The following is a 22,926-nucleotide window of genomic DNA, read 5'->3' as shown; positions in this document are numbered from 1 at the left end:
TTGTGTTATTTGTTTTTCTTTTATAATTTTTGTGACAAGTTACGCTTGTAATTGAGACTATCCTGGTCTCTTGTGTTACTCACCTGGTTCAACAACATGAACTTTAATCGATATTCATTTTCTAGACCTATGTGGCGTTATTGGATTTGTAATCCTCTCAGAGAATTGAACTCCAAATTTTGTAATTGAGTCGGGCATCCAAAGTTCAGTGCCACCTTGGCTGGATCCACTAGGCCCAAGCTCATCCATGTGTATGTCAACTCAAGCATGCGAGTGATTATTGAAACTGTGATGGAACATTAATATATTTCATATATTACACTTCACTTAACATTTGTATTTCATCAAAGTGTATGGCATTAAGTTGAAAAGGAAAACATGTTTAGGCTAAAGTAAAATCCAATAAGCTTAATTTTTTTACGTGTATGCTACTCAAGGTTATTTTCAATGCCATACATTGGAATGCAGTGTATATCATATTTGCCAAATGTTTTAGTTGTTTAATCAGGCACACACTTTAAGTGAGCTTCATACATATGTGTATAACTATATTTTAAAACAGGTCCATCGCCATCCCCTTTGCATGACCCCACTATAACTCCCTACTCCCAGTCAGCCTCGAGGAACCGATGCCATAATTAATTCTCAAAGTGTCTTTAATCCCGTAAAGATTCAGGATGCCTCAAGAAAGGTATAGTCCTTCCTCTCAAGACCTCCCCGGTGGAGTGTATGTCCGATTTTATTTTTTAATTTAACAATTGCACTAGGGATTATAATGTTATCTTCGTTGTGAATTATTGGCTTTCCTCCAGGCTCACCCTTGAGAGTTGTAGCCTTTCTGCAAACGGCCTAGGGATTTGTGCTCTAGTGCTGGTTTTGAGATGAGGCATTGGCACCAGATCAGCCGGCAAAACCTCCTTGCCGTGCCATACCGTGGCGTTGCAGTACAGCCTTTTACCAAGAGAAGACAACAAATGCGGTGTTAGTAACGCGCTATCGGGATGGCTCTGTGAGACGACAGCTGTAATCTTATAGCCATGGATGATAGGATGGAAAGCGTTAAGCCCTGCGTTCAGATGCAGGATTTTTTTTAGCGGCAACTGCTGTAGTGGAATACATTTCGGTGGGTGTCAATGGGATGTACTCAAAGCTTAGTGGTTCGGCGGAAGGGGAGCCTTGCGGTCAGTATATTTGTTGCCACCCTTCATGCACTCAGTGCATGTATACACTCGGTATAATATGGCAGTGTTATGTGGGTTTATGGATGGGTATGTCTGGGTGTGCTTGTACCAGTGTGCTTATTACCAGCTCCGTTTTTGGCAGCCGAGGTCTCACTCCGTATCAGTCGAGTGGCATAATTTTGTAATTAGCTGCGTAACACTCTGTGGACGCTTCCTGGCTTGTCGCTCCAAACAAAGCCCTGGGTCTGCTCGGCCACAGTTATGGCCTCTCCTCTCTATGCTTGTAAGACGTGGGGCCCTCTAAATGAAGATCTGCGTTGGTTTGGAACATTCTGGCGAGCTTGCATGTGATCCATCCTTTGGGGTTAACCAGACTGGATCGTGTTAGGAGCTCACAAATCCTTGAAAGGTCTGGACACAGTCCCATCAGTGAGCTCCTCCAGAAAGCAAGGTTGCGTTGGCTGCACCACGTAGCCCACCAGCCCAGTCACTGCATGCCCAAGCAGCTTCTGTTTGGCCAGATAGAGGGTGCTAAATAGGTGTGGCACAGGTTCGAGAAAACTTGGACTGATTGTGAAACAGAAGGATTTAGAGTTGTTTGGACTTCAAATGACTGATACCACCAGTGTCAAGATCGTCCTCTGTGGAGGAGGTTTGTGAAGGGCACTGCTGGGGAGTTGGAGACAGTCGCCCTCCAGCAACAACTGAGGGCAGAGTAGTGATGCTTTCAACAATGAGCAGAGCGCCGGGTGTCTTAAATGCAGAAAATTGGCACAGTGGGGAGCACAGTTGGTGCATCTGCCAGTCATCTCAGTTAACTCATGGCACCTGGGTTTCTTCCGTGATTTCCTGCTCACGGGCCTTTGACACTTCACGTGGCCTCAAAGTGCACCTAGCATGGCACAAGCACCGTGATGACTTCACAGCCACTTAGTGGTGAATGGTAGTTGTTGTTGTACCCGTGTGTATGGATAGTGGAAGTGTAGTGGTACTGGAAATTCAAGTTCGATTCCTGCTCACGATATATAACAGTGTCGAATATTTGAACTGGGCCTCCCGTAGGTAGACTCAGTCTCAAATGAGTACTTGGTGTGATGTGTTAACATCAACATTTCGGAGACAAAGGTGGTTGGGTGTGGTATTAGCTACCCCCCCCCCGTATCCCGTGCTGGCCTTCATGGGTGCTAGCTATCAGTACTTGCCTCAACAATCCATTAAAGGCTACATTGGGGGTCTTGGCCTTTGTACTCATGTGTAGCTGCATGTGTGTGGTGACAGTGTCTCATGAGACGACTTCAGAGACACAACTGTAGGGGGTTTCTTATTTATTTTTTAATACTTTAACGACAGGGTCACAGAGTAGCATTAGCGCTGACTGACTTATAGCCTAGCCAACCATACAGCAACAGCGGCGACATACAACTCTATAGCTGGCTGACTATATAGTGATGACGGCGATGAAAGAGATGGCAGCGATGACAGCGACGACAGCCAGGACCCCGAACCCACACACATGACAGCCCCAAACCCCCATTTGCCTCTCACTTATATTCACTCAGCATGGCCAAGCCCCGCCCTTGGCCACGCCCCTCTTCTCGAACTCTCCCGCGGGTTCCAGGAGCTTCCAGTTCGATCCCCTTTTTGACCCTTGGCCCAGTTATGCCCCCCCTGTTGGTCGCTCGCGTATGTGTCATCTTATGCTGCACCCACACTCGTAGTTAACACCCATGGCCACTAGATGGTATGTTGTCATTACATATGCATGGGTTTGTGCGTTCTGTGTGCATGCATGTGTCTGCTTGTAGCCGCACATTTGTGTGCTTGTCCGAGAGTGTGTGAGTGTTTTCTTGTGTTTGTTTGCATGCATATGTATGTAAACTTGTACGTGTGTGTGTACGTGTGCGTCTCTGTGCTTCGAGTCTTCTAAACAATGGATGTTGAGCACACCCAGAGGCCTAAACCACAAAGCCAGCAACAAACAGCCCTCTTAAAGGTATTATAGATATAAGAGTGAATACGTTTCTTAAATTGAGTAAGGTTATACGAACTTTGGGAAAGAGGTGATGGGATGGAATTCCAAAGTCGAGCAACGCATCCTTGTTTATGTGTGGGTGTGTACATATGTGTGTGGGGAATGGTACTGTAGCGGTTAGCACGCTGTACTACGAGCCCAGCGACCCGAGTTCGATTTCCGCTCACGGCCAACACCAGTGACTATTATCTGAACCGGTCGTGGGCTTCGCCTAGGTTGACTGATTAACCTAGTGCAATGTATAAAAACATTGCCACGAGGGAGACAAAGGCGGCCGGTTGTGGTACTAGCAACCCAGCCCCTCATGTGCCGTACCAGCCTCCATAGATGCTCGTTTTACAGCACTTGCCCCAACAGTTTGTTAAGGCTATACGGGGGAATCTTTGTGCGTGTGTGCGTGTGTGAAATTGGCATGTGTTATCTGCAATCTGGGGAAGCAAGACTGACCCCACAGGTGGTGTTTTTCTGGCTGTCTCTTCAGTGTTTGGACGAATCTCAGCCCGCAGCGCACGTCCATGTGCATGCCGCCAGGCTTTCTTTGTGAGAGACGTTAAGCCAAATTTTGCCAGCCACTCTGCCTTTGAAGGTCATCGAACAAGCAGGGGCCATTGTGTTGCATTGTCATGGCCTTTAAAAAGTACTTCTGGCATTAAGTGCAACGAGTTTGATCTCAAACCAGCCTCTGGTGACTTCACACCAGGATAACAAGTTCATATGCATTTGTTTTCATCCTTGCAGTGGCTTTTGGCTAGCCATCGAACAAAGACGATTACCACATCGCGTGCTTTCAGATGCGCTTCTGCGGCCGTCTGGAATGCCCTTCCTTCTGATATTAGGAAGCCCCTGGAGCTGTGCACTTTTCAATCTAGATCAAAAACTAATTTTATTTACAACCGCTTTTTTTACATTTAGTTTGCTATCCTTCCCCGCACCTCCGATTAGCACGGTTGGCTATGTATGGTGTGAAAGAAGTTAAACATACATACGTTGTTGTGCTTGCTTTTATGTGCCAGATGATAATTTAGTTATCTCTACATAAGGTAGATGCTTGTCTGCTTAATTTGAGGAGCATAACGTTGTGATATGCAGTATTATGATTATTGGAAGTAGTTGTGTTGTAGGGAAACATGAAGTTATAATGTCTAGGCGGGTTCTGTAATTGATGACAGTGTGATCGGTACATCATTTATTGGCGATAAATCAAATAGGGAAAAAAACTACCTTCAGGAAAATTAACCATTTCCAGTTTATGTGTTATTACTGTACATGCAGTGTACAGTCTTGTTACTCGCATATATTGATGTGAATGGGCACGTTTTATAACTTGTGGGTGTAATTTTGACGTAAGAAAATGCAAATGATGACAGCTAATATATTACAGCACGGTATGTTCAATTGTAATGTTCTTTTTGGCAATAAAAAGCAATACATTCTATTTCCTTGGCCTTGAAATGTGACTGCTCGTACATAAAACCAGTGTGTGTGCTACACAAAGAGACTTGTGCCGTGAGGTAGATTTTTTTCGACTAAAACCTTTGCATGCACGTTTTCTTTTGGCAGGCATTGTAACGGTGTTTTTTTTTTATTAAGAGATACCTTGCGGTGCAAATGTCATTTCTCATGAAATATTTAACTCGACCAAAAAGAAACACAAACTAAAATCAGCCTACGTAGCTCGTGCAATGTTCCTTTCACTTCTGTCATGTTTGTCTTCTTTTTCACATTCGAAACAATGGTTCTCTGAATTGTCCTCGGAAGTGTTTTTTCCCCCCTTCTTCATCGTTTCCGAAGGCACGGAATGCAAAGAGCAATTCCTGCAACCACGTTATCATTTCGAGTGAAATCGCCAAATTTGATGGCTTAAAATATATATTTTGTTCGAGTTATCGTTGAATTGTTTCAATTGATTTGTTTCTTATGTCTCCTTCCACAACAGCACATGCAGGACATGGGGAACGGAAAAGCCAAGAAGCTCTATGAAGGATTTCTCCCCAAGGATTTCCGAAGGCCTGTTTCTGACCAGTATCCTTTAAGCAGAGCTTATGTCTCTGAGCCTTGTGGTGCATTATAATTGTTTCCTTCCCTTGCGCAGTGGGATGTATCAGTTGAAACCATTCATTATGCTAACATGACATCTGCTAGCCCCTGTAATCTTCATGAGTTGTGAAACAGTCCAGCGCATTAGACATCACTTATGTACACTACACGCGCATACCTATGCTCCGTAATGGCGGAGACAGTGGCGTTGCAAAATTACAGCATTAGAATCTCTCACTCAAAACTGTCCATATTACAGATTTATTTGGGTTAGTAAATATATGAATGTGTCGTTAAACCCGCCACCACCCGACACAGCCAATTAGTAAGGTTTGTCACGTAAACAGAACATGCCTATTCGTTACTAGTACAGTACACTGGTGTGTTGGAGAGTAAAGCCACAATATTTATAATCTGAGTACGACGTTTCGCCGGTAATTACAACTAGCTTCATCAGGCGATATCCAGATTTGTGGCAGCCAGATTTGTGGCAGTCGCCTGATGAAGCTCGTTGTAATTACTGGCGAAACATTGTACTCAGATTATAAATGTTGTGGCTTTGCTCTCCAACACCGGTGTGCTGTATTAGTAACGAATTGGAACGTTCTGTTTACGTGACAAGCCTTACTATTGGCTGTGTCGGGTGGTAGTGAATTTAACGACACATATTTATGCGATCTAACCCAAAAAACCTACGTGTTAAACTGACCCAAAACTGTGTTTGTATTAAAAGTTGCAAAGCAAAGCATGTGAATGTGAATAAGGTATATCCGAACTTATTACCTACCTTTAACGCCGATTGCTATGCATTTACACAATCAATATGTATTTACATTGCAAGTATAGCAAGAGTAGAATCGTCTTCATTCTATAGAGACCACAATTTCAATTGTTCTTTTTCACTTGCTCGCTACACAGGCCTCATTATCTGTGCTTTGTTCCATTGCTGTCACTGATTTGTGTATTGTGCTGAACTGGGCATGGTCAAATTAAGTGCTGCTAGGTAATAGATTGTGCGATTGGGATGATAACATTAAGCATACTTAATGTGGAAGTCCCTTTTCCATGTCTTGAATGCAGGCTCTTGGAAGTGTTGGCTCAGTGTTTTCCCATGTGCTCAGTAACGTGCAGTATTTTACACAGCCATATATTAAATTAATGTTATTTAAAGCCAGCGGAGAAACCATTGCATTGAAATATGTGTTTGCAAATTAGATGTGCGAATATCCATTTTTTTATCTCTGTAAAATTCTTTTATGCCCTAACCATCACAAGGTACTGTAACCAAATGACATCGCATTTTATATTGGTTTTCTACTCTGCCTTGTGGCTCATATTTTATGTGTCCCCAATAAAGCTTAATTAGGTTATAAATAATGTCTAATTTGATCACTTTCAATTTCGTACATTTCCTGCAAAGTAAAAAAATGGCTGCCAAATGAAATTGCACAGAAATTGAATATACATTATCCACATGTCAATAAATGTAATTCTTTGAGTCATGTTCTAAAATTCATTTTGGTGCCTTGCCTTTACAGATTTGTTTTTTTTCTCTTCTGTAAATGGTTAGTCTTTCAACCTTTTTAATTTTCTAATAAAAAATTAATAGTTTATGGATACGAGTTTTTTGCAGCACTATTAAGGGCATTAATTCCTTTTGAAGGTCAGCTGTAACCTTCCCACGACATAAGGCTTTTGCCTCGAGGATGAACTTCGTGTGTTTGCCTTGCTTTGAAGGTCACCCGTGGATACAGGGAGGTTAATAACTACAACACGAACGACTCCACTGCCTTTAACATATCCATGTTTGTTTCTGAACGTCTGACAAGAAATGCACACGGTCGTTTGCCCTCTGCTGTGTGACGTCACGCGAATGTCAAATTGCGTATGTGTGCGCCGTGTGGCAGTGGCATGCTGATCCTTGCTCTGCCCTATAATCTCAGTGACCCATATTCCATCCCGGCCTGCTGCACATGAATAAACCTGCTCTCTGTGCTGGGCTCGGGCCTTCCCTAGTTTGACTTGGCATACAATTCTACAATACACTTAAGTGGAGGAGACAGGTTTGGGGTCTCAAGCACAGATGAATTTTGAGAGAGCTAGCCACAGGGCAGTGATGTTTTGTCGGAGGCAGTCCACCAAGGAGGCTTATAACCTCTATCATCTGTGCAGAGTTTTGAGCGTTTTGCCCACACACAAAAGTGCAAAACTTTACTAAGAAAATTGCCAAAGCAGTGCTTTCCTGAAATGTGCATTGAGACTGAGGTTATGTAATTACAATATACTTAAAAAGGGTGTTTATTATAAATGTACAGACAAGCCAGCCAACCTATTCAGTGTTAACCTCACTAACCTTTGCTGCAAATTTCAGTAAATATAATACAATTTTAACAGCTTAATCTAAAATGCACTGTCTAATAACCATACATTGCTTAGCCAGGGCTCTGATGCAAGATATAATTTTAATCTTGCTTGGCCATGCTGGTGAGCCATTGAAAAAAAAACCAGTGTTCATTTACTGTGCATTTTTAATGAGATCTTCTTGGCTGCTGTTTTTTTTTGCATTTGTTCTACATGGCAATGCACATGAGTACTGCCCGTTCAAAGTGTATGCTAACAAGTGCAACCGTGGCAAGCTCTTTGTTGTAGAGAGAGTTGCACTTGGGATTTTTATTGTTAGGAAAATGCACTTTAATTATTGCCCTCAACTTTATGTATATATGAAGGTTGCACCATCACATCATGTATGCAGCTTTGCCTGTCCAAGCTCATTATATTATCTTCATTATTATCTAACCTATATAATTCATTTTTTGTCTATCTGTCTGTCTATCTGTCTGTCTGTCCGTCCGTCTGCGTACGCTCCCTTGCGGGGGATGTAACTCTAGGACCGTGGGGTTCGGCGAGATGAAATTTTGCAGGTGGGCACGCCGGTAAACTTAGGCATTTCCGATTTTTCGTCTTTAAACTTTAAATGGAACCGATTATCGATTTAGTGCGATTTCTCATTATTTATTTATTTGACGCTTTATTTATTTATTTACTATTGCCGACCAGCGCGGACCACGGCGGTTGCCCCTGGCAACGGGTAGCGACGCATTCGCTGCGGGGTGGACGCCATTTTTAATTCCCGTTATAAATATGCGCACGCATTAACACGCGACTCTGAGGTAAATTCATCAAAGTTTCACGTCCTCTTCACTCCCCCCCCCACCCCAATGTGTGCAGTTACTATTATAGGGTCGGTAGATAATAAAATTATAGCGATTAGACAGTATTATTGTAGCGCGGGGGGGGGGGGTTAACGGCCCCAGCACCCAGCCTCAGCCGGGTGGGCAATCTAGGCGAGGCCGGAGGCTCTGCACGGTACTAGGCCTCGACACGCAACTCTGTCAGGCGACGACTTTGTGGTATAAACTCAATATACCCAGCGTTGCCCGGGGGAAAAATACATTTAAAATCTTCTGAAAACTTTAAAACATAACATACCAATGAAAATACAACTGTGTAATTAAAATTCTAAACCCGACCGCGCCAAGAATCGATTCTCTGAATCGCGAAAAGGAATCGACGGTTGTAGATTAATTTAGAATCGCCTTATTTCCGTTTAATATAAGTTGGTTATAGAGTTGATATAAACTGCTACGAATGGGAAATATCCGGCGTTGACCGGGGCAAAAATATTATTAAAAACTCCTGCAAACTTTAAAACATAACATACGAATGAAAATAAAACTCTGTAATTAAAAATGGAAACCTCCTATGCGCCAGGAATCGATTCTTTGAATCGCGCAAAGGAATCATCGAAGGTTGTAGATTCCTTTAGGATCGCCCTTAACATGTGGTGAGGGAGAGAGTGGTGAGGGGGAGAGTGGTGAGGGGGAGAGTGGTGAGGGGGAGAGTGGTGAGGGGGAGAGTGGTGAGGGGGAGAGTGGTGAGGGGGAGAGTGGTGAGGGGGAGAGTGGTGAGGGGGAGAGTGGTGAGGGGGAGAGTGGTGGTGGTGTGGGTGAGTGGTGGTGGTGTGGGTGAGTGGTGAGGGTGAGGTTGAGTGGTGAGGGTGAGTGGGGAGGGTGAGTGGCGGTTGTTAGTGGTGATTAGTGAGGGGTGAGTGGTGAGGGTTAGTGGTGAGCATGAGTGGTGAGGGTGAGTGTTGAGCGTGAGTGGTGAGGGTGAGTGGTGAGTGGTGAGGGTGAGTGGCGGTTGTGAGTGGTGATTAGTGAGGGGTGAGTGGTGAGGGTGAGCGTGAGTGGTTAGGGTGAGTGGTGAGGGTGAGCAGTGAGGGTGAGCAGTGAGGGTGAGTGGTGATTGGTGAGGGTGTGATTGGTGAGGATGAGTGGTGAGTGGTCAGGGTGAGTGGTGAGGGTGAGCGGTGAGGGTGAGTGTTGAGGGTGAGTGGTGAGTGGTTAGGGTGAGTAGTGAGGGTGAGTGGTGAGCGTGAGTGGTGAGTGGTGAGCGTGACTGGTGAGGGAGACTGGTGATGGAGAGTGGTGAGGGAGAGTGGTGAGGGAGAGTGGTGAGGGAGAGTGGTGAGGATGAGTAGTGAGTGGTGAGTGTGAGTGGTGATTGGTGAAGGTGAGTGGTGAGGGTGAGTGGGGAGGGTGAGTGGCGGTTGTTAGTGGTGATTAGTGAGGGGTGAGTGGTGAGGGTGAGCGTGAGTGGTGAGGTTGAGTGGTGAGCAGTGAGGGTGAGTGGTGATTGGTGAGGGTGTGATTGGTGAGGATGAGTGGTGAGGGTGAGTAGTGAGGGTGAGTGGTTGTTGTGAGGGTGAGTGGTTGTTGTGAGGGTGCGTGGTGAGGGTGAGTGGTAAGAGTGAGTGGTGAGGGTGAGTGACGGTTGCGAGAGGTGATTAGTGAGTGGTGAGGGTGAGTGGTGAGGGTTAGTGGTGAGGGTGAGTGGCGGTTGTGAGTGGTGATTAGTGAGTGGTGAGGGTGAGCGTGAGTGGTGAGGGTGAGTGGTGAGGGTGAGCGGTGAGGGTGAGCAGTGAGGGTGAGTGGTGATTGGTGAGGATGTGATTGGTGAGGATGAGTGGTGAGTGGTCAGGGTGAGTGGTGAGCGGTGAGGGTGAGTGTTGAGGGTGAGTGCTGAGCGGTGAGGGTGAGTGTTGAGGGTGAGTGGTGAGTAGTGAGGGTGAGTGGTGAGCGTGACTGGTGAGTGGTGAGGGTGAGTGGTGAGGGAAAGTGGTGAGGGTGAATGGTGAGGGTGAGTGGTGAGGGTGAATGGTGAGGGTGAGTGGTGAGGGTGATTGGTGAGTGGTGATTGGTGAGGGTGAGTGGTGAGGGTGAGTGGGGAGGGTGAGTGGCAGTTGTGAGTGGTGATTAGTGAGAGGTGAGTGGTGAGGGTGAGCGTGAGTGGTGAGGGTGAGGTTGAGTGGTGAGCGGTGAGGGTGAGCAGTGAGGGTGAGTGGTGATTGGTGAGGGTGCGATTGGTGAGGATGAGTAGTGAGGGTGAGTGGTTGTTGTGAGGGTGAGTGGTGAGGGTGTGTGATGAGGGTGAGTGGTAAGAGTGAGTGGTGAGGGTGAGTGACGGTTGTGAGAGGTGATTAATGAGTGGTGAGGGTGAGTGGTGAGGGTTAGTGGTGAGCATGAGTGGTGAGGGTGAGTGTTGAGCGTGAGTGGTGAGGGTGAGTGGTGATTGTTGAGGGTGTGATTGGTGAGGATGAGTGGTGAGTGGTCAGGGTGAGTGGTGAGGGTGAGTGGTGAGAGGTGAGGGTGAGTGGTGAGTAGTGAGGGTGAGTGGTGAGCGTGACTGGTGAGTGGTGAGGGAGAGTGGTGAGGGAGAGTGGTGAGGGTGAATGGTGAGGGTGAGTGGTGAGGGTGAGTGGCAAGTGGTGAGGGTGAGTGGTGATTGGTGAGGGTGTGATTGGTGAGGATTAGTGGTGAGTGGTGAGGGTGAGTAGTGAGGGTGAGTGCTGAGCGGTGAGGGTGAGTGGTTGTTGTGAGGGTGAGTGGTGAGGGTGAGTGGTGATTGTTGAGGGTGTGATTGGTGAGGATGAGTGGTGAGTAGTGAGGGTGAGTGGTGACGGTGAGTGGTGAGGGTGAGTGTTGAGGGTGAGTGGTGAGGGTGAGTGGCGGTTATGAGTGGTGATTAGTGAGGGGTGAGTGGTGAGGGTGAGTGGTGAGGGTGAGCAGTGCGGGTGAGTGGTGAGTGGTCAGGGTGAGTGGTGAGGGTGAGTGGTTGTTGTGAGTGGTGATGGGTGAGTGGTGAGCGGTGAGGGGTGAGTGGTGAGGGTGAGTGGTGAGGGTGAGTGGTTAGGGTGAGTGCTGAGTTGTGAGGGTGAGTGGTGAGAGAGTGGTTAGTTTTGAGGGTGAGTGGTGAGGTTGAGTGGTGAAGGTTAGTGGAGAGTGGTGAGTGGTGATTGGTCAGTGGTAATTGGTGAGGATGAATGGTAAGTAGTGAGGGTGAAGTTGAGTGGTGAGGGTGAGTGGTGGTTGTGATGGTGAGTGGTGAGGGTGAGTGGTGAGGGTGAGTGGTGAGGGTGAGTGGCAAGTGGTGAGGGTGAGTGGTGATTGGTGAGGGTGTGATTGGTGAGGATTAGTGGTGAGTGGTGAGGGTGAGTAGTGAGGGTGAGTGCTGAGCGGTGAGGGTGAGTGGTTGTTGTGAGGGTGAGTGGTGAGGGTGAGTGGTGATTGTTGAGGGTGTGATTGGTGAGGATGAGTGGTGAGTAGTGAGGGTGAGTGGTGACGGTGAGTGGTGAGGGTGAGTGTTGAGGGTGAGTGGTGAGTGGTGAGGGTGAGTGGCGGTTATGAGTGGTGATTAGTGAGGGGTGAGTGGTGAGGGTGAGTGGTGAGGGTGAGCAGTGCGGGTGAGTGGTGAGTGGTCAGGGTGAGTGGTGAGGGTGAGTGGTTGTTGTGAGTGGTGATGGGTGAGTGGTGAGCGGTGAGGGGTGAGTGGTGAGGGTGAGTGGTGAGGGTGAGTGGTTAGGGTGAGTGCTGAGTTGTGAGGGTGAGTGGTGAGAGAGTGGTTAGTTTTGAGGGTGAGTGGTGAGGTTGAGTGGTGAAGGTTAGTGGAGAGTGGTGAGTGGTGATTGGTCAGTGGTAATTGGTGAGGATGAATGGTGAGTAGTGAGGGTGAAGTTGAGTGGTGAGGGTGAGTGGTGGTTGTGATGGTGAGTGGTGAGGGTGAGTGGTGAGGGTGAGTGGTGAGGCTGAATGGTGAGGGTGAATGGTGAGAGTGAGTGGTGAGTGGTGAGGGAGAGTGGTGAGTGAGAGTGGTGAGGGTTAGTGGTGAGGGTTAGTGGTGAGAGTGAGTGGTGAGGGTGAGTGGTGATCGGTGAGTGGTGAGCGTAAGTGGTGAGGGTGAGTGGTGAGGGAGATTTGTGAGGGAGGTTGGTGAGTGGTGAGTTGTGAGGGTGAATGGTGAATAGTGAGTGGGAGTGGTGAGTGGTGAGGGTGAATGATGAGTACAGTCAATATGCACTGCTGTTATCATACCAGGTACCACCACCACAATATGTACTCCTCTCATCATAGCAGATACCACCACAGCAGTATGCACTGCTGTAATCATAGCAGGTACCAACACAGCAGTATGCACTGCTGTAATCATAGCAGGTACCAACACAGCAGTATGCACTGCTGTAGTGATAGCAGGTACAACCTCAGTCGGTATACACTGCTGTAGTGATAGTAGATACTGCTATCGAGTTGGTAGATACCGCTATAGTAAATACTACAACAGTCAGTATATACCACTACAGTCAGTCAATACTGCTACAGTCAGTATATACTACTATACAGTCAGTACATACTACCACGGTGAGTAGCTACTAGAGTCAGTAGATACTATTATAGGGTGAGTAGATACTGCTATAGATTTTGTAGTTACTACTATAGTCAGTGGATACTACTATAGAGTCAGCAGATACTATACAGTTAGTCGTTACGAGTATATAGTCGGTAGATACTACTGTAGGCCCAGTAAATACTACTATGGTCAGTAGTTATTACAGTCACTAAATACTACTACACAGTCAGTAGCTACTACTGGCTCAGTAGATACTACGGTACAGTCAGTAGATACTACTACAGAGTCAATAGATACCACTTCCTCTGTTGTATGTAAGGTGTTGTTAGTATATATACCTACGAGGGGTAAAGATATTTTTTGAGGGGGGGGGAGACCACAATTTTCGGAAACATTTTGACATCAACTATTTACCCTACACTTTCTACAACTTTTTGGACTTGTGAAAGCCTCTTATATATTTGTTGGTGGAGAAATATACAAACAGCCCACCAGGCTTTGACAATACCTTAGTATCTGTGTATATATATGTAAGGTTTTTAAGAAATATATTTTTCACCCGGGCAAAGCCGGGTACTTCCGCTAGTATTTAATGAAATGGATTGAGAACTTTCATTTGTTTAACGTTATGAAGTTCACTTGTTTCAAAATATATTTCGTAATTAAGTTCGACTCCAAAAAGCTAGTCATATTTGAGTTTTGTTTGGAACGAGTGTCGTTACTTTATAACTGTCTCATTTGAAAGCGTATAGTTTGCTCTTTAAAGGGCTGCAATGTAAAGCTTAGTTTTCATTGTTTTTGTTTCAAATATACAAAATTAACATCATTATCAGCCATGGTCTATCCACTGATGCAATGATTTAGCATAGGATGACAACATTTTATTTACAAACAATATAGACAGCCGCTAAGCAAAAGAAAACACTGCTACCATTCGTTTAACTTATTTCACACTGCACATAGCCAACAGAAAAACAAACACAACACAAAAAACGTTTCAAAACTGAATCATACCATATATTTAATGAATAAAATAAAACTAAGAGGAAACAAATTACTCACCAAGTATGCGCAGTTTCCACGTGGGTTACACAAAAGGTTGTGGTTTCTGTGAGAATAGGTCTCCTTTGTGTAGCCTTCTGTACGAGGCGAATTTATTGCATAGTGAAGCACGGACAAATACCGGCTACCCAGTCAAGAGTAACAGCGCACGAGCCTGTGACGCAACTGAAATATATATACGTGCGCAGGACACGCACCCATTGACCGCGACATAACCAATAAAATAGAGTAATTGTCCTGCTCAAATGGGCATTGAGAGATTGGTGCTCATCTGCTGTTTACAGCCCTAAGCCAGCGGTGGAATTTTCTCGTTCCCTTAGTGGTAGTTTATCCATAGAACAACCACTCTTGACATCCCCATAAAGTGGAACTTATTTTGATTGATCCGGCCACCTCGCCGGATTCAACAAAGTCGGGAACAAATAGTCAGCTCCCAATATAGTGCACGAACAATATTTTTTGCTCATTTCTATTTGAATTAAATAATGTATGTATCTACACTATGGAATAATTACACATAGCAATGAAAACTACGAAACATTTTTTTTTTATCATACCAGGTCTGCCCCACTGAGCAAGATAGGTCTTTTTCATAAGCGACCTGGCCACAAATGACAGCTTCACAAAGTGACTTATCACGTAGCAATTTATAACAGCCAAATACTCCCAACGCATGTTTCTAATTGTGGAGGGAAAAATCGGAGGACTCGGATAAACATCGACGAGGCCACGAGGAGAACGTGCAAACTCCAAATATACAGGCATCAGTGTTGGGTTCGAACCTACGACCTCCTGTATACCATGCAAGAGAGATAACATCTTGCCACAGCGGCAGATTAAACAAATTCGGAAATAAATTAAGTCAGAGTTCCCATTGCGATGATATCAGCTTTTCAATATATAGTGCATTGACGATACATTTTGCTCATTATTTGAATGAAGTAGTGTATGTAGGTATGTATGTATGCATACTGTGGAGTCATTCCGCACAACATTAAGGAAGTTTGCATCGTATAGTGTAGTTATGCTTTGCTGTTCTGGCCAAATGGTGCTGAAGTCTGCTTGCTTGACCGCAGTTGGAAAGTTTGGAGTTGAAATCCCGTTCAGGTGTTGACTCACCCCATCATCCGCCCACCCACGTCACCTTTCCAGCTATGGGAGATGCCTGGCATGCTTCAAATAATTAATGTGTGCATAATTACGAAAGATAAATAACATTTGCAAGTCATTAACGTGCAATACACATGTTTTAACTCTCAACAACCAAACTTAATATTCGAATTTAATAATACTTTAAAATATAATGTACTTTTTAAAACTCTGAGCCCCTTGCCATCACTATAAAGCAGAGGTAGAAGGTCTGAAGAGATGTCGTGATGGAGTTTAAGAGTTTGTTGTAAAATGAATGTAAAATTGACGTGAGAGAGAGGGCCAAGCAGAGAGCATGTCGACAACTGAGGCGTCCAAGTGCACGTGTTAACCAAATTCCATCCAACAAATAAGTATACACCTTTAGATTTGCGAGTGCTAATGTCACGTACCTTTGTAATTCAAATGGCAGTGCGTAGTACGTGACATGTCCGAGGGTAGATGTGCGCATCTTGAATTCCCTATGAATGATTAGTGTGGAGCTTTCCGATAGACCCATACAGTTGGATTGACTGCAGAATGCCAATTCCCACCGCGTGCAGCTCCATTAGCGTACACACTCGCATTGTTCCGGTTCGGAAGGTTTTTTTTTGTACATTTAGTTTTCTTGATTTAGTTTGCCCTTTTCTAGCTCGCTGAATATTCCCGCTTACTTGGATTCAGCTTTGAGAGACTTTACTTAACCACTTTGAGAGAGACTGGTTTCTGCGATGGCAATGTGGAATTTACTCCCATTCAGACGCTGTCTTTCCGACAGACCTGTTCTTCACCTGAGGACGGCTGCTTGCGTTGTGGCCGAAACGTCGTGAGAATTATTTTATTATGTTTTATTTTTATTAATTTATTATTTCCCTTCTACGTGACTTTACCGAAAGAACCAAGAAGATTACTCCACAGGCTCAGTTACTGCCATCCAACGAACGGCGCTCAATGCTTGTCTGAGCCTATCATTTTGACCCCATATGTTATTTCAGTATTCCCATAATAAAATAGAAAATTGCTTATATTCCGCTTGCATCGTGAGGATTATGTGGGCCGACGTTGCCAGTTAAAAGGAGGCTGCTTCTTTGTCAAGCATTCAAAAGAAATTGTTATCAGAAAGCTGCATGCAATGACACTGAGGCTGAGCCAAATGGGCAGACCCTGCTTGCTTGGCATGCCTTGCCATCTATATGTAGTTTTGTCCCATCAAAAGCTATTTCCAATAGCAAAGTGTTGGATAACTGCTGTTCAGCTCTCACTGGGCTCTGTGTGATTTTGAGATCCCTGCTTTGCAAAAGCAAAGTTTGCCCTTCTCTTGCAGTGCGTTTGAATTGTCCGTTCCCTGGGAAATATTTCTCCCCCCACTTTGACAATGAATTGAATCTACTGAAGAGCTGTTCCCACTGATATATGTATTGCCCAAGTCACACCACCACTGTTGTTATTGTGAACTATAATCACAGTGTGTGTTAGCAGCTGCGAGGTTGTATTTTTTAATGACGGAATATGGTGTTTGGTGTTTCGGATATCTATGTAAATAATCCACTTTTGAACAAATACAACGACGATTATTTTATGGTTTTATGTTAGCACATTGTGTTGCGACATTGCATTCCTTAGTGACAGCATCTCTGCAGGGCTGCTGAGGCTTTTATAAGGGACAAGTATGACAAGAAGAGGTACATGGACAGAAATGCTGACATGAGCTCACCCAAGGTCAGTTCCTGCACCAATGAACTTCCCACGTGTGAAATGTAGTTGTAAGGACATTACCGCAGCCGATTAAATGTTACATTATAATTTGAAAATATTCAACACGTTTTGCTTGACTATTAATTCTCGCAATGTCAGCCGAATAGGCTAGCAGTCGGCATGCTCGCCAAGTATATGTATGCTCAGGTTTTTTTTTTGGCGCCTAGGGAATAGAAAACGATGTCGTCTGCTACAAAGTGATATTGTTTGTGCAAGTAGGCCACTCACAAAATTGGGTATTTGGTAAATGCCAAAATTCTGCATGGCTTTCTTCATACTAACTGCGTATGATCACAATGAAAAAAATAAATACCTAATAGGGTTGTCAACCGAATTAAGGACATTTTGAGTACGCATGTAGTTAATTCTATATGATCTCAGCACTCATGTATCGCAAATATTTTTTTTTATCTTTGTGGAAAAAAAATAGTTTTCATGTTTTTGCAAATAGTTTGCACGATCTCAAGGGTGACACTTTTTATTTTTTGTGCGCTATTGTATTTGTGCCAAAATACATAATTAGCACGCTTATACGGCTGCCGTGCTTGCATTTTGATATTCAGTTGTTTAAGTTAAGACTGCCCCATTGAAGGTTAATGTTCTAAATATATACGTATAATGCTATTTCCAATGATTGTGATGCTGTTGTGGAATAGTCTACAAATATTTATCACAGCCAAATACTCACAATGCATGTTTCTAAATGTGGAGGGAAAAACCGGAGAACCCGGATAAAAATCTACGAGGCCACGAGGAGCACCTGCAAACTCCAAATATACAGACATCAGGGTTGGGATCGAACCTGCGACCTCCTGTCATTGTAGTTTAACACAATTGAGCAAGGCAATTCATTAATTCGCCCTTCGGTTTATTTGCTGAGGCTGTTTACCAATAACTCTTTGCTTTGTTTAACTTTTAATGAGTAAATATTGTTGTGAATAGCTGTGTAGCTTTCTTGCGAACAATGAGTGTTGCATGAAGAGATTGGTCCCCACCAAGCCAAGAGCTTTCAGTGAAGTTGATGACAACCACACTCTTATATTAACAGGAAGACATTATGGACTTAATTCACATTTACTTTCCCGGAAGTACATTTTGGTCACATAGTACCAACATTTCATGGTAAATTAGTCAATGACTCAAATTCGTATCTCAAGCTCTTGCTGCATTAATCAGGTCCATTTTTTTTACTTTGAATATATGTGTATTTTTACACGTGTGTGCTAACATCTAAGCGTATGTGCGTTGGTAATATTTTACACCGGAGTGTGAAAGTTGCATTCGTTTATAAGTTGGCTTGGACCTCTATCACTTGAATTTGCCTTGTTTGGCATGATGTCGTCTTCCTCGCCTGGTATGCAGGAGGTTGAGGGTTTGATTGCGACCCCAACGCCTGCTGTATATTTGAAGTTTGCGTGTTCTATCCATTGGTCGCGTGGATTTTTTCTCCGGGTCCCCCATTTTTTCCCTCCACATTTAGAAACATGTGTTGAGATCATTTTGATTGCTTACATTATTTGGTTGCTGTAAATTTCCACGTGATAAAAAAAAAGTGAATGCTTCATTGGGCTTTACCTGGTAAAATATTTTTATTTTTATTTTTTTTATCTTTGTTACTGATTTGCTTACCTTTCCTGTTAGTTGCACTCACTATCGTGTTTGTGTATTGTTTGTTGTAACGTTCTGACCCACCCCTACTGGACATCTTTGAAAAAGCATTGTAGCTTATCGGATTCCTCCGGTGCAAATAAATATTTTGATTTTGATGCATTCTGCCACGAATGAAACGTACATAAATAATGCCGCTCTCCTTTTGTTTTCTGTAGCTGTACTAACACCACCGGTTGACTCGGTCTTAACAAATGAGCACATGTAGCGCCATGTGTCAGCGCAGGGGAACAGAGTTGAAGGCAGGCGTGAGCCACCCACCACCACCTTGCTGTGCCGTCCTTCGCCCCAAACTAAATGTGTGCTCTCATTAACCACGCCGATACTCACGGTCCCTGGGACACGCTGAAGATAGTCTTTGTTTTTCTACATGTGTACCCAATGCATCATTTTGGCATTTTATATCATTTTTGGCACAACAATTGGATTGCATGCAGTTGAGGCTATAACAGGCATTAGCATAATTTAGCTTTTGAACTCGGTCTAGGTTTGGCCCATTGTGATCCGATTATGAATTTTTCTTGATTACATTATGCACTTATTTTTCAAGTGTTTATTGTATTCCTGTTTATTTATTTGATGTTCTTAAACATCACTGCACATTACAAGCTGTGCTTGCGATCAGGTTATGAGCATGGTGTAAGAGAAGATACTCCTAGCATGTAAATTAAACATAAAATTTAAGTTTCTTAGGCTCATTTGAATTTCCATCTCTGTGAACTCGTGTAATGTTGTTTTTCAACATTTGTAAACACGTAAAAATATATTATTTGGTCTTTTTATATTGCAGTTAATGCTTGATAATACATAAAAATACGTTACGCTGCTGACTATTAAAATGCATATTGTGCATCTGCTGTTTCAGGAGAATCTGTTTACGATGGCTGGTTTTTTTCTTCATATAAATAATGGCAGTTACATTTTCTTTGCAGAGAAATGTTGAAAAGGACAAAGAAAAAGACAAAAAGGACAAAAAGAAAAAGGAAAATAAAAGCCCTGCTCCAGAGAAATCTCAGCCGGTGAGCATTGAAAAGCTCTTTCCCTTACATTGGAGTGACGACACATGCGAACACGGGTCAGAGTCTTAGATGTATAACCAATGTGGTTCTATCGCGATTGATGAGGCAAGATCAGATTGCACTGCATTGTATCGCAAGAAGTTGCAATACATTGTCCGAGTTGAAATATTACGCGGCAGAATGCAATGCGATCGAGTGCAATACTGCTGCAAAGTGTGTTGTTAGTAGTCATAAAAATAAAAGTCATACATAAAATAAAGATCCCCCATATAGCCTTACAGACTTGGGGCAAGTGCTGTTAGTGAGGACATATGAAGGCCGTAACGTCACGCAAAGGTAATGGAGGCCAGGACCACGTCCGGCCACCTTTCTCTCCTGAGAGGTGATGTTTACGCATTGCACCAGGTACTCATTTAAGGCTGAGTCGGCCTAGGGGAGGCCTAGGACCGTTTCAGATAATAATCACTGGTGAAGGTGGCCATGAGCAGGACTCAAACTCTGGTCACCGGATTCATAGCGCAGCGCACTAGCCGCAACACCGTTCCCCCCACACACACACGCCGACATGTACACATGTATACACGTGCACTTATCCATCAACAAAGCATATATGCACATTTACACCAGGTCCAGCTCCTCTTGGATGGGAGGGCCGGCAGAGCAGAGCTGTTAAACAGTAAACTTTCGCACCTCCGATCAACACGGTTGGCTCCATACGGCGCAAAATAAATTCAACATCCTTACATACAACTTGGGTGAGGGGGGGGCAATATGCCATTGTGTGGTGCAGGGCCCGCCATTGTGTGGTGCAGGGCCCGCCCCAGCAAACTCCTACGTGTATGATTCGCATGCACATAAACGAGCATACACAAAAACCTATAAAGCAAACATGCACACATTGACCAACGTGCACGTACATGGAGCACACTCAGAAAGAAATCTGCACGCATACTGTCTCTCAACAACAACAGCCATTCACCACTAAGTGGCGGTGACGTTACCACGGCGCTTGTGCACTTTAAGGCCACGTGAAGTGGCCTTAAAGTGGTGGATGTGCCATGGGGGGAAGGCCAGTTCAATCAGCCTTTCCACTCATAGTGCTCGTAGCCACCACAGCAGCCAATGGGGGCTCTGGACGGGTATGAGGGGCTAGCAACTCATCCACCTTCAACTTACCACTGAACCACGTAAAAAATATCACCATACAGTCTCTCACACACGCACACGTACACATACACCCTTTGTGTGCACACACTTATACAACACTTATGCATATTCTCACAGTAATACAACTATACTCATACCTACACACATACTCCTATTGATAATAAGTGGTCACGTTATTCCAACTTGCTCCCTGGTTTTGGGGAATGTTTTATTGCGATCTCACCTGATGGCAAATATTCGACCCTGGCACAATCGTTTGGGTGCAGAGTGGGCAACTGTATCGAGACCTATTTCACGTTGAAATAATTACGCCAGTCGTATGTCTATACTGATGCAACCAACAGCCTTAAATATAAGTAACAACTATTGTTTTCATCCATCAACTGATTGGTTCTCGAGACCAATATTATCAAGCAGCATCTTTTTTTTTCAGCAAGCAAACTCTGGACTGGTCTCATCAGTGGAGCATCATTAGTTTGAAGTAAATATAAGCACGTCTCTATTTTGTATCTCCCATCAACCCATTGACTTTCCAGGTCGATATTAAAGTGGAGATATTATCAGGCACCAATAGTATCTTGTTAACAGTGTACATTGACCGGAAGAAAAGTCTCATTCAGGATGTTCTACGAGAACACTTTGATTTACAAAGTTTGATCCTATGAAATGGTCGAAGCCATTGTGTATGTTTTGCATAATTCCGTATGCATACTGTAGATGAATGCAACATTTTCTACCCATTGTTATACAAGTGTAATAAAAGACTCGGACGCTTCTCTCTGACTCCGTGTCCTTTATTTGGGTTCTCAGCTTTTCCCTCACGGCACTCCCTCACGGCACTCCCCTAGAGACCCTCTGCTTGCAGCCCCGGGCTGCTGTCACTATTGTAGCCTCCTTCCTCTCCTTGCAGACCCGCTGCTGAACTCTGTGTGCAGACTCCCGCTGCCGAACTCCCCTTGCAGACCCGCTGCTCCCTGCAGCCTCCTCGCTGCTCCTGCTGCTTCGGGGTCGGTCACCGTTGGCCGACGGTGCTGAACCTCGTTCTCCGTGTATGTGGCGATCTCGCCACTCATTCACTCTCCGCCCTGCGTGGCCTCACTCTTTCCCAGTCTCCAATCACTCCCCCTCCTCTTCCGGTTTCTCCCCTTATAGACCTGAACCCTCTCCCCCACGTGACGTAACTCCTCCCCTCATGATGTCACATCCGGAAGGTCGTTTACGCCCGCATTACACCACCCTCCCCCGTAGATAAAATCCAGCCGACCTCGGCTGAACAACAACTCCAACAAGTAATGCGAGTGAAAAAGACCGAATACGTTCAAGGACACGAAGCATACAACAACAATACAGAACAAGAACACAACACAAAAGTTAACGAAATGTGAGGGATTTCGAGCGAGTGCGGGTCGCCGGGCCGTCCCGGACGGTCGGCGGCCCTCCCGCCGAGCGGGAACGTGGCAGGGTTTTGAGAGCGACAGCATAAAGTTCGTCTGTCGCTATTGGAGGCCTGCCACCGTCCCGGTCCCGTATTCCTGACGGCCCAGCGTCAGAGGTGTCCCGCAATCGCGTCCGCGGCGGGGTAGGAATGGCTGCAGGTCTCGGAGATTCCGCAGCCGTGGTAGGCACCCCCCGAGCGGAGCCTCCTCCCTCCTGCGGCGTCACGGCTGGCTTGTCTGTAAAGGGTACGACAGGTGCTCTTGCAAGGTCAGCAGGCACAGGCAAGGGCGAGTCGGCAGCAACAGACCCCGGCAAGGCAACCTCAGGAGATGACGCATCAGGTCGAGGGGCCACGTATGGTTTCAACCGAGATGTGTGTACGAACCAACGCCGAGATCCAACCCGAACACGCGCCGACTGTGGGTTGGGAACCTCGATGAGGCGAACCGGCCCTTGCCATGGTTTATGTAATTTAGGAGAGGTACCTGGCCGCACCTGTGGGCAATGGAGCCAGGCCAGGTCCCCCGTTTTCTAGGGGCACTCCCCCTTTGAACGTCGAGCACACCGCTCGTTCCGGGCCTGGGCTTTGGCCGTAGCCATGCGGGCCCCTTCCCGCGCCTCAGTGACACGGCGAACGTTGTCCTGAATATAATCAGGAAGAGGTTTAGCAGGTCCCCTCGCTCCGGTTCCCAACTGC

The 22,926-nt window shown here is 45.2% G+C and overlaps 1 protein-coding gene across 1 annotated transcript in view; it reads left to right on the top strand.

Moving 5' to 3' along the window:
* The window catches only part of LOC144722329 (stromal membrane-associated protein 1-like), a 150,054-nt gene that overhangs the window by 43,003 nt on the left and 84,125 nt on the right, over nucleotides 1-22,926 (top strand). The window contains exons 3-5 of the mRNA XM_078600498.1: nucleotides 5,150-5,235; nucleotides 16,824-16,902; nucleotides 19,539-19,625. Coding sequence (XP_078456624.1) covers nucleotides 5,150-5,235; nucleotides 16,824-16,902; nucleotides 19,539-19,625 — 252 coding nt within the window. The remainder of the gene's footprint in view (nucleotides 1-5,149; nucleotides 5,236-16,823; nucleotides 16,903-19,538; nucleotides 19,626-22,926) is intronic.

Source organism: Lampetra planeri, chromosome 14 (assembly GCF_965212315.1).
Source record: "Lampetra planeri chromosome 14, kcLamPlan1.2.h2, whole genome shotgun sequence".
NCBI classification, from domain to species: domain Eukaryota; kingdom Metazoa; phylum Chordata; class Hyperoartia; order Petromyzontiformes; family Petromyzontidae; genus Lampetra; species Lampetra planeri.
The sequence above is the reverse complement of the archived record's forward strand: the minus strand, read 5'-3'. Positions and strand labels throughout refer to the sequence as shown.